We start from the raw sequence: 19,418 nt of genomic DNA on the forward strand, positions 1-19,418 counted from the left end.
CAAGTTCTGGTGCTCACTTTTCCCCCTTTCACTTGAAGATACCATTCTCTTTTCAATGTTATCCCTGTCAAAACAAAGGGAAATATTCAAAGCTATTTGCTATGGCTATTTTTCATGACAAGGTTTGAATATAATTCAAAAGTAGTCATGTCTGAACCCAGATTTGACATCACTGATCATCCTCTAGATGCTCATTTAACAAGTCTCCACAAACACTAAGGGCAGTTTAATTCCTTCTTACCAAACCAAGTGTTGCTAAACCAGGGCCTGGCAGCAGGAGTCACACATGGCTTTTATAGGGAGCTCTTATTACCCTGATACTGCATCCTGAAGTGATTTCCACTGCACTCTTTCTCATACTGTCCACTCTTCAGCTCCCTATAAAAGCTGTGTGTGTGCAGCTCAGTGGGTTCACAAGACAGAGTGAGGAGCCAAGGCTTGAACAGGAATGTTTCTCCAGCATGCTGGTTCTAAAATATTGAATGTGGACAAGGAAATCTGTGTGCTGACTACTGGTAATCACTACATTTTCATACTGGGCATGCCAATACCGAGGTGAAGTTCCTGCAAGAAAACAGGACTGGGCAGGCAAAATGGGACTCCAAATTTACACAGCTCTAAAAGTCAAAAAGGAAGATTTTTTTACTTGATTAATTTCTTTATTGCTTTCTGCTACCCATTCTCTTATTTTGTTGCATCCTCCATTCTCCTTATTCTGTCATCAGGCCTAGATTCCTTTTCTTTCACACCAGGTTGCATCACTTTATTAGAAAGAATATTAGGACAAGTGTTTTCCTATGAGGATACTCAAAACCTAACCAGGCTACCTGTAAGAAAATCAGAAAACTCATCTGGACAACACCCAAAGGAACTTCCCTCAGCTGCTGCTTTTCTGAGCTGCATCATGCCCAGACACCCACAGAGAACCCTTCCCACCTAAATAATTCTATGAGTCTATGACATTTCTTTTTAACTCAAAGGAGTAAAGCCTTGGGTTTATTATTTACTTGGTTGACCCTGGCTGTCTTTCTTGTCCAAACACAGCCAGTCTGAGTTTTTGCAAGTCCCAAACTGCTTTACTCCTTCTACAGCAATATATTTTCAATAGGAATGAAAAAACCTGAAGCACAGCATGTTAAACCAATGGTGGTATTTATTCACGTGACAACACATTTATACCATGTATAAACCACCTCTATTTCCACAATTTGATCAGTTTGAGAGTTTCAGTATGTTCCCCACCACTGTAACAGAGCTGAACTGATTTTTGCTTTGGCTGGTTTAAATAGGATCATAAAGATCCTTGATGACTACTGACCTAGCTAGCTACAAGTCAAATATTAGCACAACTAAAATTCATAAAAGTACAATCTGATATGCAATCTATTTGAAAAGTAAATTCACTTCATTATAACTGGAATCTTACATTGGTCAGACTCGAATAAGAAACTAGACTGCATTAATGCAGTACATCTACAGATATTTTTGCTGTAATTTTATAAAAAAATGCAGTGTTGAGACTACAGTAAATCAAATGGAAACTTAATCAATAGTTCCACTGCGAAAAAGAAACACAAACTATTTTAAAGTTCTAACCTTATTCTCTCCATGAAGCATGCACAACTCACAAAAAGTTTTGAGAAACCAAGCAGCCTGTTATATATGGTGTAAACTAAATAAAGGTGATATTAAGTCAATAATGATGTACATCTGCACATAATAATCACACACTGAATTTCCGTGCTTTAGTGAAGTATGTAACAGGTATTGATACAGGATTAGCATTATTATTAGAGCTCCTGCCAGGTATACAAAGTCTAAACTCCAAAGTCTCAATGAACATTTGATTCTGGAGATAGACATGCAGCATTGAATAGGTGGCAGAAGGAAACACAGGAAAAATTTGACCATTATAATGGTCCATTTGACCATTATATACCAGGTGTAGCTATCCTTTAAGTCACAGGATGAACTATACTGAACTCATGAGAAAACTGACAGCAACCCCAGCAATAACTGCATCATTATTTCCAATTGCTTTAATCTTATTGCAGCATATTTTTCATAGGCCTCATCAACAATTACTCTAGAATCAAAAAAAGTTAATAATGCCCTAGAACTGCAAAAACTTAACAAATTATTCAAATGCATTTTAAACCCATCCTGTTACATGGTTTCTTCCATTCATCTGCTCTTGTGTTTAGGTCATAAAGGAACTGGTAAGAGAAAGAAGTGCACAGCAGATTTTGGAGTATGTTTTAATCTTTTAGGCTCTTTGCACTGACCCTCTGCAAACAAGCAGAATCTCTGCTGGCAGAGACCACAGCTACTCTTGGCACTCTCAGGATGTGCAGTGTGATGCAGATCTTATTCTCAGTGGTTGCTGTAAACATGCCACTCAAAAGTAAGAGTTACACACCATTATGAGCCCTCATTTGGTTTCCTGAACTGTGAAACAACTCTTTAAAAATCAACTTTGTTCTCAGTAAAATATGGATCAACCATGCACCTAAAAACCATTTCTAAAAGTCTATTTGCAGCAGAAGTCTTGACCAATAGATCACTCTGTTCCAAGACAAAGGTACATCTTAACTCCCGATTCTTTACCTTAAAACTGGAGTGTTTTAAAACTAGCACAATTTATCATTGTGAATTTATACGGATATCCTAAATCTGACCCTAGTCCGAACTTCTGAATCAGAAATATTATTTTAGGCATGGCATCAAGCTGAAAGATAATCCATGAAGGCTCATGAACTCTACAACTGAGGGTCAGTCTGTTACCATTGTTATAAGCACACACCATCATGAGTAATAATTTCATGTGTGTTAAGACCTGAGTGCCCATTTAGCGTCCTGTGCAACAATTCTCAAAGCATCATTTCTACTGTCTCACTCATTTCCTGCAAGCACATCCATATTGATCCATTTTCATTCAGTCTCTTCAATAGCTCCACTGAGCAGTAGCCACAGTTGTGATAAAATTATGTGTGCAAGCCTACCTGTGTAAAAAGCATTTGCTCTTACTTCAGGAACGGGGTCTGCAAACTGCTTGGCTCTATATCCACCATCTCATAGAAATTCCTGGTGAAATACACCAGTGAAAGAAACACATCAGAGAAGAATTGTTTATTGCAAAAATGCTGGGATGTGGGAATGGGCTGAGAAGAAGCACCAGGTGCCCCTTCAGAATGCCCCAGGAATTACAAAATAGATCATGAAACCTGAGGTGCACTGGGCAAGCAAGTTAGAAATACAGAAACATAAAGTATCATTTCTCCAGAAAGATTTTTTTTGTTGTTGCCACATTCTGCTGCATTCATAATAGATTTATTTATTTCATGTCACTCAGGTACTGGCAACTGGATTATCCATTTGTGCTTTAGAGGGAGAAGATCTCACAATTCAGAAACTATTTGCTACCCACAGAAAGGCACCCAAATGTTGCCAGAAGCTTGGAGAAGTTCTGCGTTGATGCAGAACCTTAGGTTTGTACAGGATGCACAAGGCTTGGCAGACCAGTTCCTAAAGCTGGTATTAAAACTCAGTTGGAATGTCTAGAGAGCAAAAAATGCCAATATGTTTTCAAAGCTAAATCACTGAAACAACCTTGTTAGTCATAAGGCTGATGTTAAGGATTTCACCCTTGAAACACTGCTGAAACAAACTCCTCCTTTTCAATGTCTGAAGTGGCTGGTCTGGAACCAGAAATCAGGTCCTGATGAAACTGGGCATGATGCTTGAAAACACCTATTCCACTTTAAAAAATTCTCCTGATGTCAAAGCCACTGTCAAAAAGTTGGGATGGGTTTGATATTTCATAATATGCTTTAAGCATGTTCTTTTGCTCCTGCATTTTTCATGTCATTCCCACTGATCAGCTCTGGAAAGGCTTGACTCTTGTACTTATGGTTACTTAGACTGCATTTGTGAGTCCCTGCAGATTCCTTTCCACTCTGTTTAGACTTCATGCAAATTATCATGATAAGCAAGTGCAGGAATATTCCTAAAGACCAAAACAGCAACAAAAAAGTTTATTCACAGATGCAGACCAGAGGAAATGGTGCAGCTGTATCACAGAGCAGTCAATAATTTGATATTGCACTGCACCTTCCTTGGTCTGCAAATTTGCATGTATCTGAGCAAATAATTGGCTCTATGTTGTGTGCTTGGGAAAGAAAACATGAAAATCCCTTAGGTTTTTGAAGTAGGCAAAGAAACAAAAGTTAATGCATTAAGGACTTTACAGCAATATCCATGAAACTAAAACCTAAGTATACTTTTGAAAAGAGAGGAGGGACAAAAGGGCAGTTACGTATTGTGCCCTGTATATTTTCACATTGGTATTTTAAGCCTAGTTAAAGCAGCTCAGTAATTATTGGAAATACCTTCCAGCTTAGAAAGCCTCAGATATTGTTTGCAGACTTCTGCACACACAGAACACCTTCATGAACAGTGCCTGGCTCATAACCCCTTTTCTCAAAGACTTACATAAACTTTCTGATCAGTAGTTTTTCTAGCAAAAAACCATGGAGTTTAACTAACAAATGGGGAAAATGCATTTGTACTTCAGAACCAGAGCAAATCCAAACTCTCTAACTGCTAAGTATTTAAAAAAATCTGTACAATTCCTTCTCTTAGAAACCTGAATAAACAGAGCAACATTATAAATTACAGTAGCACTCAAAAGTGTTGGCTAGCTTCAAGGCAGAATGTAAACAGGTAAAGCAATTTTTTCACAGCATTCTCCTCTACTTCCAAATGCATTTCTTTATTATTCATAAAGATACAGAACTTTTGGTACCTTTAATCCCTTCCTGGAAAAGTCCACCAGATCCATTGGTGGAAACCCAAAGATGTTATTCAGGTTTCAAATGGATTATTTGCAATGGGAAGTTTTCAGAATAAAGGGAAGGATAAAAAAAGGCTTCATGTGTCTTCAAGCAGGAATACAAGCCTTCTTTAACTTATGTTTAAAAGAAAAATTCAGTAAAGCACTTAAACTCTCATGGCAATCCCTTATTGTTAATTTTAATAGGTCCTCAAGAAGCTAAGGAGAATCAAATAATAATCAGATTTATTTCACAGTGCCTATTTTGGCCAAGAGTCATTTGTGCTCTCTGCCTAATTGTGAAGCACTTTGAAGGATTTTTTATAGTCAGGTAATATGAAAGCTGCTTAGCAATTCAACAAAACTAATCCAATGTTGAAGAGACACCTATTTACTGAGATTAAGCCAATTCTACAATATGGAGTTATCCAGTCCCCGGAACAAAGGAGGTGTGTGGGGACAAAGAATGCTGAGGAATGAGTGGCAAATGGAGAACATAAAGAGATTTTTAGAAAGAGAGAGATGGATACATATGCTGGGTGAATAAAATCAGAAACAATGAATCCCAGGACACAGAAGTGTCTGAAGCACAGGGATTTATGCAGAAACATCACCCTTTGCACAGCCTCTGTCAGCACGGATTCTCACAGCCTAAGTGGGCATCCAGTGACAGGCAGTTTGTACAACACCAGCACATGACACATCCCCGGGGCACTTTGTCCTCACAGCATCCCAGTGGGGCAGCACAGCACATCCAGGCACGGCATGGATGGAGGAGGAAGGAACAGAGCCACTGAGGGGTGCAGCTCGTTCCAAGCTTGTTCACCTTGGGATGCTTTTCCAGTTAAAGGTTATGTCAAATTCGGATGGGATTTGTTTTGCACTCTCTAGGAGAACTGGACATTATCTTGACAAAACCACTGTATTTTAAATATCCAAAGTTGCAATCTAATATCTCTATGTCATTTATGTAATTTTAATATCATTAAAGGCCTAAACAACCAGCAAGCTTTTATGAGAGAAATTACTCTTTTTTAAAAATAAGCAAATAAAAAGTCACTTCCAATATATTCAATGTCTTACAAATGTAACTTTGAGGACTACAGCAAATGTAAGAAGTCATTTCACACTCCTCAAATACTGCTAAAAATTAGAGGGCACCAGCCACTACACCCAAATGTACAAAACCTTTTTAATTTTCAGAACACCTAACCAAGAAATTATAATAAAACAAGTGCCACATATGTCACAAATGTTCTAAATTCACTGATTTTTTCACAGCTCCCCAAGCCCTGCTGTGATGCTGATGACAAACAGAAGTTCAAGAGGCACTTGTCTCACTTACACAAATGATTTCAGTATTGCAGAAATTCTCCTGCTACTCGGTAGTTCAGCTGTTAGCTTGACTACACAAAGTACTGACATGAAAATGTATGTGGGCAAGGAAGAAGAATGCTTTCCTTCAGTGCCTCTGTAAGTTGAAACTTTTTTTTAAAATTACATTTGAACTGATATTTGAAGATGATCCAATCTGTCCAAACATAAAATAGCCGAAAGTAAAGGAAAATGTACCCCACCGCAGAAACAGAAATCCTGTGAGGTTACAGCATACTTGCAGTTCAAATCCAAGTTTGTACCAAAATAAATGTAAGACTGGAACTTTTTATTTTTCAGATTTTTTATTTTATTCATTTGGAGGAAGGGGAGAAGATATTTTCTGTGTGAAATCCTCAGCCTTTTGCAATGTCCTATATATTGGGCTGTCAAAAAGAAACACTTTCCACTCTGCCTGCAAAAGCTTTCCTGAGGGCAGAATAATGGATTAAGTGTGAAAAAGTGGGATCTTCAGATTACAGAGTTTAAAGATGCCCAATGTTTTAAGTTATAATGGTGTTACATTACCTATTACCTATTACCTATTACCTTGTCAAAGTCAGCATTACAATAATCCACAATGAATCACAATGAAGAATATACATCAGTCATATATCAAAGCCTTTTGGTTACTCTTTGATCAATTTAAGACAATTTAATTAAATCTGGTTCCAGAAAATTTTAGTGTTTTCCTGGGCAAAGAAACACCTCAGATGTGCCCAACTCCTTCAGGAGTAACTGCACTTGAAAATAAATCCTTATATAACTCCCTGAAACCCCTCAAGCCCTCAGGCCAGGGCCTGCAGTGTGAGGAGGAGGAAAAATGAAGTAGAAAATGCCTCATCAGCAGAAATCCCAGACCAAATTTCTCCTTTTGTTGCCTAGAGAGCCATTACAGTCCTTACTCTCGTTGAGAAGAGGGTTTTCTTTGCAGAAAGAAAAGGACATTGCTTCTTCAATAACCACCATTCAAACACACACAATGGCTCTGGAGCTGCTCTCATGCCTTCCCCCTGAAGTCATGTGTAGTTGTGGGGATGCTGTTTACTCACAGTATGGAACTTTCCTCCCAACATCTATTTGCTAAACGCAATTATCACATCCCCTTGTGCTTCCTGTCACTAATGATGATGTCAAACAGGCTGCAAAAGCCAGAACAACTCTTAGACCTACCAAATTCAAAGCCACACTGGACCCTCTCCTACAGCTCCCTAGCCTGAGTTTTCTCCTGGAAACCTGATTGCCAAAATGAGATGAACAAAGAGAGGGCAAGAGCACAGAGCACGGAAAACATTGCTGGATGAAGGCCTCAGAGCAGCTCACCAGTCCCACAGGAGGAGGACTGGGATTTGACTGGCATTGCACTTCTCCCATTTCCATCCCTGGCACTGCCCAGACCTCAGGAAATTTAGTCATTCTGACAATTTATTCCTCACCTGCAGAAATCTGGCTGTACTTTCATGTAAAAAATGCATCTGCCAGGTGTGATTGTACCTTTCCTCACCTTCAACCAGCACACATCCTTCCATGGAATGATGGAATGCAGCACTCCCTGGATCAATAGGGTAGCAAAACAATGGCACAGCTGTGCTGAAATGTTGGTACAGGTGCTTTTGACATTGCCCTGTCCCAGCAGGTGAAGGAGGGAGGAGATGCCCCACAAAGAGCTTTGGCCACCATAAGTGGGAAAGGAAGAATGGGATAATTTTCTTCCTGCCATCCCAGACGCTGCCTCTCCTCCTTCCTCTCATGCTTGCCTGCCATCCATGAGACCACTCCAGTGACCAGTCCTGGCTGAGACAGAGTGAAAAATCCCCCCAGAGTAAAAATCCATTTTGAATTAGGTGAAATGTCTAGGAAGGGTGAAAAATCTGTAAGGCCAAAGCTGAAGGGAAAACTGCAGGACAGAGATAGTGAGCAGACAGAGGGAGACAGAGAAAAAAACCAGAAACGATTCAAGGGCAGGCTGCCCTGATCCAGGAATTTTTTTGATAAGGAGGAACTGGCGATAAATGTCACACAGAGTCCATAAGAATTAATATGTATGAACCTATTGTGAAACTGTATGCATATGCATTTGAGAGAGAGATAAAAAGATACCTGAAGTTCTCAGAGGCACACATGCCTTTTTTGAGGAGAGCAATCTCCGCATGCATCCAGTGCTGTAATAAACACACTAAGCTTTACAACTTTTACAAAGTTGTGGGGTTTTCTTCTTTTATCCACAAAATATGGCCGGCAACAAACCCTCACACAGGCTGCTGTGCACCACTGGCATTTGTTGGGACAAACCCAGGGCATATCAAAAGCATCTCTGGCTCCATCCCTGACTCCAGAGGGCTCTGGGGCCTGTGGAGAGGGGGATGTTTGCACTACTATTTAACCTCTGTCTAATGCAAACCGAGCCTCCTGAAGGCTTCTTTCAGTATGCTGCCTGCAAAGGAGGGTAGGGAAAAGGAGAACCTCAGTCTCCTGCATATCCTAGTTAATTGTTTACATGTTTAACAAAATGTACTGCACCAAATCTTCACAAACGTTTGGTGGCAAATGTCAGACTGTAATGACACCTCTTATAATATAATAAAGAATCATCCAGAAAGCTGCCTGCATTATTTGGGAGACGGACTCAGATTTGATAAGTGGATCAAAATTAGTTTAATGATTCCCTATTTAGCCTTTAAATCCACTCATAATGTGACATTGTATTTCCAATTAGGGAATGAAAATGTTGATTAAACATTTCTGCCATTTCAGATTACACATCACATGTTATCTCCTTATTATTAAAACTTTCATATTTTGAACATAAAAAGGAATTTGTAGAGTCAGGCACAGGGTTTAAGTTTTTATAATGAGCCATTCATCTTCAGGTCAGGTTCCATAATAACTAACTGCTACAAGTTAGTTCAGTGGGAGGAAAATTAAATGGAAATTAGAATAGCGGCTGAAGCTGTGTCATATTTGTACAGACTGAAGCATGATGGTATTTAAAGTGCCCAAACTCCTTGTGTCACCTCATTTCTACCTCTGCCCCTACAATTTCATGAAGGCACACTGCAGAGCAGGCAGTTACCAAATAGCTACTGGCAGGGCATCTGACATGACAATCACGGCTCAGCACTATTTTCTTAAGAGCAAATGACTCAAAACTTTTAATCAGAGGACAAGACTACAGTGGAGGAGACATAGGCCTGGGGAACAGGCCTATGATAAATTTTTACTGAAAAATAAAAAAAAATCAGTAAAATTTCTTTTCCTATTATGTTCAGCTAGCATGGCTGCTGCTGGATTTTTCTCCCACAGAAAAATATTGTCAGGAAAGCAGGCAACATTATTTTTAGCTGTTCTGCTTTTCACAGCAACAGCAAGGTGTCACACTGCTAATCAATTCTCATGGTTGCTTCAAAGCAACAAAAATAGGGTCTGTCCTAACCCAGGTAATCCAGCACAGGGCTTGGTGTCTAGGGCACCTCCTCTGGAAAAAAGGAAAAAAAAAAAACCACTTTACTTTAGTCTCAAAAGCACAGCAGTGGGAAAAGAACATCTCCAGTGTGCCTTAAGATTTACAGGGACTTTTCAGATGGAATGGCTACTATCAATCATCTCTGCACTCCCAGCAGGAAATTAGATTTCCTGTTGTTTAATGCTACAGTGCTTGACACAAGCCTATGAATTTGTAGTCCCAGTAGTGCTGCATTAAAAATCTGTACTGTGGACAAAGAGGGGAAGAATGCAGTAGAGAGAACATAGTTTCAGACACTACCTCTCTGGTTTTGACTGATTTTTAATTTAATGTTGTGTTTTAATCAGCAAATCAACTATGTGAAAGGACAAGCAATGTACATTTATGGGACAAAAAATCCTCATGACAGTCTTATCTACAGGAGGAACAATTTATGTCACTGTCACAAGCTGCCAACCAGGCCCATCATTCAATTCTTTAGAGGACTAAAAGTCTTCAGAGCTGCTTGTTTAAGCAATAAATTTGAGATATCCCATTTCTGATTGTTTTTTTAGGGTGTTTTTCTGACCTCATTTCTGCTTTTCACTCAGTTTTACCCTTTCTTTCTCTAGCTATTAGAATAAAGCAGTGGCCCATTGTCTCCATCAGAACAACAATTAATCCTTTGACAGTTCTGGGCACCTCTCTTATGGAAGGGCTCAAGGGACCTCAGAACTTGGGCCAAAGGGTGAGCATTCCATCCAAGCTACATCAGACAGGTGGTTCTGAAGGTGGTTATTCACAGGCAGTTATCTCCTTTTTGCCATCTAAATCTGATGGAAGCTTTAATCCTCACTGGAAACACAGAGTCACTTTCCTTGCCAGGAAAACTGCCTTATAAGCACCAGCTGAACAATCATGGATTTGAATAATGAATGTTGCCCAGTCTATCAGTATTAGGCTAAGTAAAATAAGAACCACAAACTACCATCTGTATGGATTAAAATAATAAAATAATAAATAAAAATCCCACCACACCAACTGCTTTTAATGAAGACATGGAGCATGAACTGTAGATTCACTGCTGGACAATTCTCAGCCCTTTGTGCCAGCCAAGCTTCTTCATCACACTTAAAGGTCAGGCATGCCTCATCTACATTTTATGTTCCACCTGAACTGAAATCAGAGCTGAGTGTTGCTTCCCAAGCCCATGAACCATCCGACTGTGAGATCAGAAATTTCCTTGAATAAGTTTTAGTCCCTGTGCAGCACCAAGATGGAGAGAGGTCTGAGGAGGATGGGCAATCACCTGCAGCTACTGCCCACCACAGGACTAGCCAGAAAACCAGACAGAGAAGTCTTGGATACACCCTGCCTCTGCCTGTTCTTGCATGCTTGTGCCTGAGATCTGGGTAACTCATGCAGGACTTTTTCAGGGGGATCTGATGGCACCAAGTATGAGCATGGACATCTATGTGATCAACTAAGACAGCATCCTTTGCTACAAATGAAATTGCTAACAAATTACTTGATTCCTGCAGGGAAGAGCTGCCTTCTGTGGTGGCCTGGCAGCTGAATGCTGCACTCACCTCAACAAAGATGAAGCAGGGGATGATGGAATAACTTCTCTGGGTATTGTTTCCTAAAGCCATTTCTCATCACACTTCTTGGGGAGGCACTGTTCAAAACTTTATATCCTGAAAAAGAAAAAGACAGAGGTATTTCAGTATATTTCACGTTTTTGCAAGCTCCAAAATTAGGTTCATAACATAGAGCACTGACCTAACAGACCAAGGACACAGTCTAGTAAGAACTTCAAGGTCTACCTGTGTACAAAACACCCTGAGAAAGCTCTACCCTTACAACACAATAGAATAGACAGACAGAGGTTACAAGATACATCATATACAGAGCCAAGGGTGATAAGGAATACAATAGTTTTCCTTAAATACAATCTACTCCCAAGCAAAAGATTCTTCTTCTGAATTGTAAAATCACATTTTTCAGCCCACTGACCTGCCTACAGTGTGTTTTAAACCAGGAGATTTTGGTAATTGACTTTTAAACTTGCACTTTGACAGATATGCTTACAGTACACTGACTGTACACATGATCAGAATGTTTATCTGTATAAATCTGCTCAAGATGACAGCATGTGTTATGCACAAAACCTCTCTCCCCATAACAAGCAAATGCAATGAAGACCTGGGCTTTTTCTGCAGAGCTTTTCTGTCCTGATATCAATTCATACATTAACACATCAAAATCTACCCACTTAGCGTTTCTTCAGGCTACCGGCTATCTTAATTAACATGACCCTATAACACTGAGCTAAGACACTATTTTTGCATGAAAAGTAGAAGAAACAGAGAAAAGAAGACTAACACAAATTTTACAGACAGTGTCTGTCTTTTTCTGCATGCATGAGGCAACAAATCAAGAAGCTAAATCTGGTTTAAAAGCCTGTACAGGGAGACACAGAGTAGGAGGGGAGCTGGAAAAGCCCAGAGCTGCCAGGTGCAGGATTGCACAAAGCATGAGACACAGGAGAGAATCAAAATCCTCTGCTACCAATTTGGCCCAAGCACAATAAACAGCATCACAGGTTCAGGTGGGTCCAGCCTCACTTGCAACACTCACACAGAAACTCTGCCCTGATGCCAAGCTCCTCCATGCGTCAGGGCCAGGCAGGAGGAGGGAGATGGAACTGATGTATTTTGCAGAGGGTGCTTTGCACAGCATCCTCCTGTGACTCTCTGACCTCACTGGCACCTGAGTGGCAATTCAGGCCTTGGCACATGGAGCCTGTGAGGTTCACAGAGAGGTCAGTGACTTGTCACCAGCTCTCAGCAGGGCTACTGGGAGAAATGCCATGGTCAGCACAAGGGAGCTCACCTGAGGACAGGGTGGAAGAGCTGGATCAGCTGCCAGTGCTTGCCACCTGCACCACAATGCAGGCACTTGTCTCACCACCTGTGAACTGCTTAAGGTGTTCCTGATCTCAGCTCCTCACAGCTTGACCCACAGATGGAAAATACACAATGTATATAGTGGATTTAGGCACAGCAAAGCTACTGTGACTCCAGAGAGGCCACATTCTGTGTCAAGAAGAGCTTCTCAACTGCTAAGCATTGAGAAATACAGTTTCAGGGCAAACAAAACAGGCAGGAATGGCACCTGTGATGTACCTCAGACGCTCCATCTTACACTGTATCCAATTCTAAAATACAAATATTCTCAAAACACCTCATTTTCCAAACAGACTTCAACTTTACATATTAAATAAAATGGGGTTTATCTCAGAGGTTAGTGTCATTGCTTTAAAAAAGACAAGGTAATCCAACCGCATTTGGACCCTGGGAAAAAATTAATAAATCAGCAGCTCATTTTATAACAGAACTTTTAATACCTCCAGCTCTTGTGCCCCGTGCCTTGGCAAACATAGAACCTGGTGGAACAGCAGGTTAAAGAGTCAGAGCAGCCTACAGAGCCTTATTCAATGAAACTTTTCTAAGGTTAGACTAAGGTTAACCAGACTAAGGTTAGAAATAACCAGGATTTTCCATATACAATACTGTAACCCCAAGCTATGCCTTCAGTTGCAGCTCATGTGTGTTCCTAACCAAAACAGAGGGTTGCAAGGCAATCCAAGAATTTAAATACCATTCACAACAGATGACTGAAAGCAACTGAAAAAACTGGCAAAGAAACTGAGGGTTCACAGTCATATAAAACTGCCTGATTTAACACTAGGGGACCCCTGATTTCACAGATGTTTATCACCATGGCTGTTCCTTTAAGTTTATTGTGCACCACTGGTTTAAAAAAACTGCACTGGCTATGGGAAAGCATTTTGCATGCCAGCTTCTCTCCTGTGTGATGACACATTTGTGTCAGGCTGAAGTAGGAAGAGACCAAATTGTTGCATGATCAGCTAATTCCCAGATTGTGGGAAAACCCTCAGCTACCAGTGCTTGGTCTTTTTATCAGGTTTACTTGACAAAAGAGTAAAGGGAAACAAAGGTGCAGTCCCGGTGGGAGCATCATCTTTTGTCTCTCTTCAGCTGGCAATGAGCCCTCTAGGGATACTGACAGCAAAACACAGATTACAGCAAACCCCAGATGCTTCAGCCTGCAGAGCAGCCAGAGAGAACTCAAGATTTTCACCAAAATTTATTTTACACCTTATTATGGTCCTTTGAGCAAAACTGAGTTCTCTCTTACATAATAAGGTGTAAAAGAAATTGTGGTAAAAATCTTGTTTTCTAATCCAGGCAGACCTTTTCACACTGAACAAACTTTTGGAGTCCAAAGTCTCTGACCAAAGCAATGGCAAATAAAAGCTATAATATCAGCATCAACTTTCTCCATTTATTATTTCTGTTTTTATCAATTTGACTGAATTCCTAAGGAACTCATGTGAGGGAAACTGTAAGAGTCTTTTTGGATCCCACTAGCTGTGACCTTTTCAGGCCTGGTATGTTATCACAGCATGAGAGTAGAACTGGTCAAACCTACTCTAACTAATTAGAATTCACTGTAGAGATATTATTAATAATCTGAAGCTTTGGTATTATGAGATGCTTCCACTCTTAAAACAATATATGTAATTGTAGGATGCCATATATATTTGTGAATTAATTAAAATTAGCTCTCATCTTGTTCAATGTACCTCACCTGTGCATTTTCAGAAAGCCCCATATCTACAGCACAGGAGGTCATTGCCTGGCATCTCCTGGGAGAGCAAGCGGAGGCAGAGAATATAAATAAGTTAATTGAAAGCTGAATGAAAAAGACAGCAAAGAAAAAGAGAATTCAAGCTGAAGAGATTTTTCTTGCTTCAAGGGTCTGTCCAGGGGAATGGGTTTCAGAATGCCCCATTCATGTATATTCTAAAGCCCTTTATGTGAGCATGTGGCAGACAGCAAGGACATATCTAGGATAAATCAGCATTCACTGAGTCTTTACAGTGTGAGTTCCTGCAGCAGCCACAGCACATTCAGCCGCTGTTCTGTGTGATCAGTCATCAAAACAGTTAATTGTGGTTTATTCCTCTGGAGACCCTATGGTCAAACCTATGTTTTTTAAGCCATGTCCTCCATTGGAAGGAAGAGAAGATGAACAATGTATTTCACACATTGCCACAGTGGATGTCTGGGTTTCTGTGGAGAATCCTCAAACCCAGACATGCTAACAGGCCCTGTTCATCACAGTTTTTAACTGCATTTCAGTTAAGCAGAATCAATGCTTGTTTGTTTTGCTGTAGGTCAGAGACCACCAGCCTGAAATCCAGGAGTTGCTACACAAACCACAGCAGCAAAGCCACTGGCACATGTGGGATACCACCTCACAGGAGAATCCCAAATCTTCCTGACCAGGAAAGAGGTGAGGAGGGTAACCACTGCTCATTTGGTACCAGGATGTGATGCAAACACAAAAAAAATGGATTTCTGTCTCTTAGTTTCATGATCGTTTCAGCAGCAGCTAACATGCTTCCAAAACAAGGTGTAAATATTATGTTAGAAGGAACACCAAGTATTTCTGTAACAATGTAAAAGATACTTGAAATACATCAGTATTTCCTTATGCAAATTACTTAAACCTTACGGTAGCAATATGCAGACCTCTGCTGGCAATTGGCTTCAAATTAAAAAGATCTTTACTCTCATTAAAAGATTAATTCTGTCTACAAGTAAAAAAAATCATCAAAACCTCTGCACCATTACATCAACGATCATTTTGCCCAAATGAAACACAAATTGCTTATGTCAAACCCCTGTTCAGTTAAGGAAACAAATTAAAAATAATACTGCTGCTAACAATGATTATCTAGGCTTTGGCAAAGAACTGTATCTTTATAATCACTATATATTATACTATATTATAATCACTATATATTATACTATAATCACTATTATACTTTACAGATCTCACTGTAAAGGGGGGTCCTCTATTTCCTGTGGGGGGAAACAGTTGAAGCAATTTGCCAAACATCACAGAATGACTCAATGTACAGGCTGAAGAAAGACAATTCTTCTCAGACTCCTGTCAGGCGCTCTGTCCACTTGACAACACAATCTCTGCACTTCAAATGTGCTTGCTAATTCCTGCACAAGAAATTGAACATTTCAGGAATACAGGTTTTCCTGACTGCTTGCTGCTGGAGCCAGCAGAACACACAGTGCAACGTTACAAAACGAGGGTTGATCAAACACGCCCCGAGATGTGACAGCCTCACGTTTTCTCTTTGTAATTTCACCTGCCATGTCCAAAGGCTCCACATTATCCCTGTGCAAGCTCTCCATAAGCATGCCTGCAGTTCTGAACATGTTGCAACAGAAAAACAGAGGGTTAAAATGCCTTCCCCAGAGCTCTCTTCCACATAAATCGAACTGATGCACAAAAAAGGGCCGAAGGAATAAAACGTAAGATTTTACTGCAAAAGGCAGTCAGTAAATTCCAAGTACAGATGTTACTGTTCTCAAAGTAATTGAAACCACAGTGGTGGCATGAATCACTTCAAAAGCCAAACCACATGACAAAAAGCACAAATGGCTTTGTGGCATAACATCTGCTTGCCAGCCTTGCACCCAAACACAAAGCAGACCGCTTGCCTGAAAACAATAAAACTAAGAAAATAACAATGGTTGCAACAATTACAAGGTACAGACAACTGGCACTCTGTTACCTCAGTGGCTCACAACGCACTAATTTTTCCCTGTGTTGAAAATTGCAAGGCAAGATGTATTCTATCTATTACCATCTGTATGGCAGATAACCTTTGTCAAGTGGGCAGTATGCCTTATCTCTCTCTTTGAGTGATCACAAACACTCCTCCCTCCAGAGGGGACATTGCTGATACCAGGCTATTGAATGTCATTGCATGACTGATAACAACTACAGCATCCCATTGTGAGATGCTCTGCCCAGAGGGAGGAGCCAAGCATTGCTACCCAGATATAATCTGAAGGTTCTGAAACACCAGCATGGGTTCTCCACTGGATTTCCCAGAGGAACAGCAGCTGTCTCTTCTTCCACTGGATGTTCGGAGGAAGAATACATCCTTCTCTACAGAATCCTGCTCCAATAGAATCACACCTGACACTCCAGGAGGGCTGAAGCCACATTTCCAGTTGGACTGCTACCAACAACCCACAGGGTGTCAGGTTGGGTTCTGACTCTGTCAGTGTTGTTTTAGTGTACTACATTGTTTATTTTATCCTTTTATTTTTCTTCCCTATTAAAGAACTGCTATTTCCTACTCCCATATTTTTGCCTGAGAGCCCCTTAATTTAAAATTTATAGCAATTTGAAGGGGTGGGGAGGGTTTACATTCTCCATTTCAGGGGAGGCTCCTGCCTTCCTCAGCAGGCTCCTGTCTTTCCAAACCAAGACAACCTGCCAAGGAGAAAGTTATCCTTTGGATTATGTTGCCCTTGAGGAAATGTGCCCTACACACAATGGGGCTTGGGAAAAAGGGAAGACACTTATATCATCAAAGAACTCTTAACCCATTTCCTGTGAACTGAGAGGCACAGGGACACCAACACCACAGCCACTAAACCAGTAACATGGTGTGAGACTGGAGAAAATGCCTGTCCAAACCTGAGTGTCTGAGTCATGCTTGATCTTTAGCTGTTAAATGTGAAGTTGTCTAGTGGCAATAAACAAACACACAAATGTTATGTTCAGCAGCTTCAGGCTTCGGCTTGTGGCTGTCTCCAAGGGCAGTCCTGTGTGAGCAGCACAATGTCCCACTTTGCCAGAACACTGAAAAGGGGAACTGAACTGGCAAAGCAGAAGCTCAGTTTACTGAATATAGATCTCACCCCAGAATACAATTTATTATCAACTCTCCTGGTTTCTGCCAGGAGAACAATACCATTCAATAGGTATGCCATTCAAATAAATTGCCCTGTCAGTGAAAATGCTCCTTACAGGTGTCTCCACAGGCTCCTGGCCAAAAAACTAATTACATATCACTAATAGCAGCCAAAAAAAGGAATAAAAACAATATGCAAAATAAATCCACACATGTTCACCAATACATAAAAAATATTTTGCAGCATTTAAAGCAGAAAATTTTTTCTTTCTCTGATGAGAATTCTGACTCTTTTCTGCTAGCAGAAGTCACATCTACACATTCAGCACTTGACACAGAACAGTGATACATAAGTAATAGAGTTCACAGCACATCTGAAATTATTTCTGTTAGTAGATAGCCCATCTGGTTATGAAAAAAGCTACATTAATAACTATTTTGATTCCTAAATTCATTATTTTAAAAATGTGTTGCTGAATCCCTGGTGTCAAAGCAGATTTTGATACCTGGAAGAAAGTGATGCCTCAGATTTCAAGGGTTGTTAGGGTTGTTTTCCCTTGTTACCAGCTTCATGTAGAAAATATCCCATGACTGAGTGGCAAATAACAGTACAAAGTCCATGGATAGGCAGACTGATAAGGGTTCTGCACCACTTATATCTTCAAGAGAGTTCAAGTGTTATGTCAGCACAGCAGAGGGCCTCTAACAACATCTTAGTGAGGGGAGGAAAGTGACATTTCAATGCCACAGCTTCTGCCAATAGAATTTTCATTTATACCACTTGGCCAGAATTTTATAGATGTCAAAGAGAACCCAAACATATCTGAGTGAATAGCAGGTATGTGCATGCTAATATCCAGAAAGCCAAACAAAATGGCCACAAGCCCAGTTCTGAACCCTCTCAAACCCATGGACCTCTCCTTGTCCAGCAGGTCTGGAACCATCATCATGGTTGGTCTGCTCTATTTGGTGAGACACTGAATTCTTTTTGAAATTTTTCACTGTATCACTTACTTGATGTTGTTTTGAATGAAATGCACTGGAATGTGGTGTCACATCAGCAAAACCGCATGAATAAAAGGTTTTACCTGATGTAGCTGACAATGCTCCTCTCTTTTTTTGCAAAAGGATTAGGGGCACATGATAAATGAAGAAGGAATCTGACTAATTTCATTAGGGAATTTTTTAAGAAAATAACAAGCAGTCTCCAGAAAAAAAAAAAAAAAAAAACCACTAAGTTTATCTATGCAATTACAACACTGTCCTGCTCCTAACTGTCCTTTAGGTAAAAAAAAAAAAAAAAAAAAAAAAAAAAAAACCCAACAAAAAAAAAAATACCCTAACTGCTCTAGGTCTCATTTCAGCCTTTCAAACTTTAAAGTGAATCTAAATGAAACCCTTGTGGGAAGAAGAAAGACTATTTCTGGCCTCCACCCATCCCACCTGAAGTCACGTCACCTTTATTTAGACCCATCACCTTGCGATCTTTTCTGAACAAACAAAAGGCACGTTTCAGGTTGTTTCTTTTACTTCTGACTGGTTAAAACTCCATCCACCTCTAAGGGTATTTAAAGCAATAAAATTGCAGGTGTGGTCAGCAATAATGTAACTCTTCCTGTACATAAAGGATTCTGAATTACAGAGGTAAATTGCATGATCAGTGTAATGGAAATGTAGCGGGATATCATTCCAAAAGTAACATAGCTGAGATCCAGAACTGCAACTCATTGAGTTAATTAGTCATGGGCTTGAGATACAGCTACTCTGTTTATGCTAAATCACCATCTGTAAACTATTCCACGATAGTTCTACATGGACCGTCTCCTTTGTATAACTCACCAAAAAAAAAAATCAACACCATTTCTGATTTGCACCTATAGGCTTGCAAGGTTCTGGCTGGAAACCGAAAATCCCCAAGGTACTTGGGATACTATCATGAAGGGCTTGTG

The 19,418-nt window shown here is 40.2% G+C and overlaps 1 protein-coding gene across 1 annotated transcript in view; it reads right to left on the reverse strand.

Moving 5' to 3' along the window:
* The window catches only part of PLPPR1 (phospholipid phosphatase related 1), a 119,801-nt gene that overhangs the window by 51,145 nt on the left and 49,238 nt on the right, over positions 1 to 19,418 (reverse strand). The window contains exon 2 of the mRNA XM_058823785.1: positions 11,237 to 11,344. Coding sequence (XP_058679768.1) covers positions 11,237 to 11,299 — 63 coding nt within the window. The 5' untranslated portion in view covers positions 11,300 to 11,344. The remainder of the gene's footprint in view (positions 1 to 11,236; positions 11,345 to 19,418) is intronic.

The sequence above is a fragment of the Ammospiza caudacuta genome, chromosome Z (assembly GCF_027887145.1).
Source record: "Ammospiza caudacuta isolate bAmmCau1 chromosome Z, bAmmCau1.pri, whole genome shotgun sequence".
Taxonomy (NCBI): Eukaryota; Metazoa; Chordata; class Aves; order Passeriformes; family Passerellidae; genus Ammospiza; species Ammospiza caudacuta.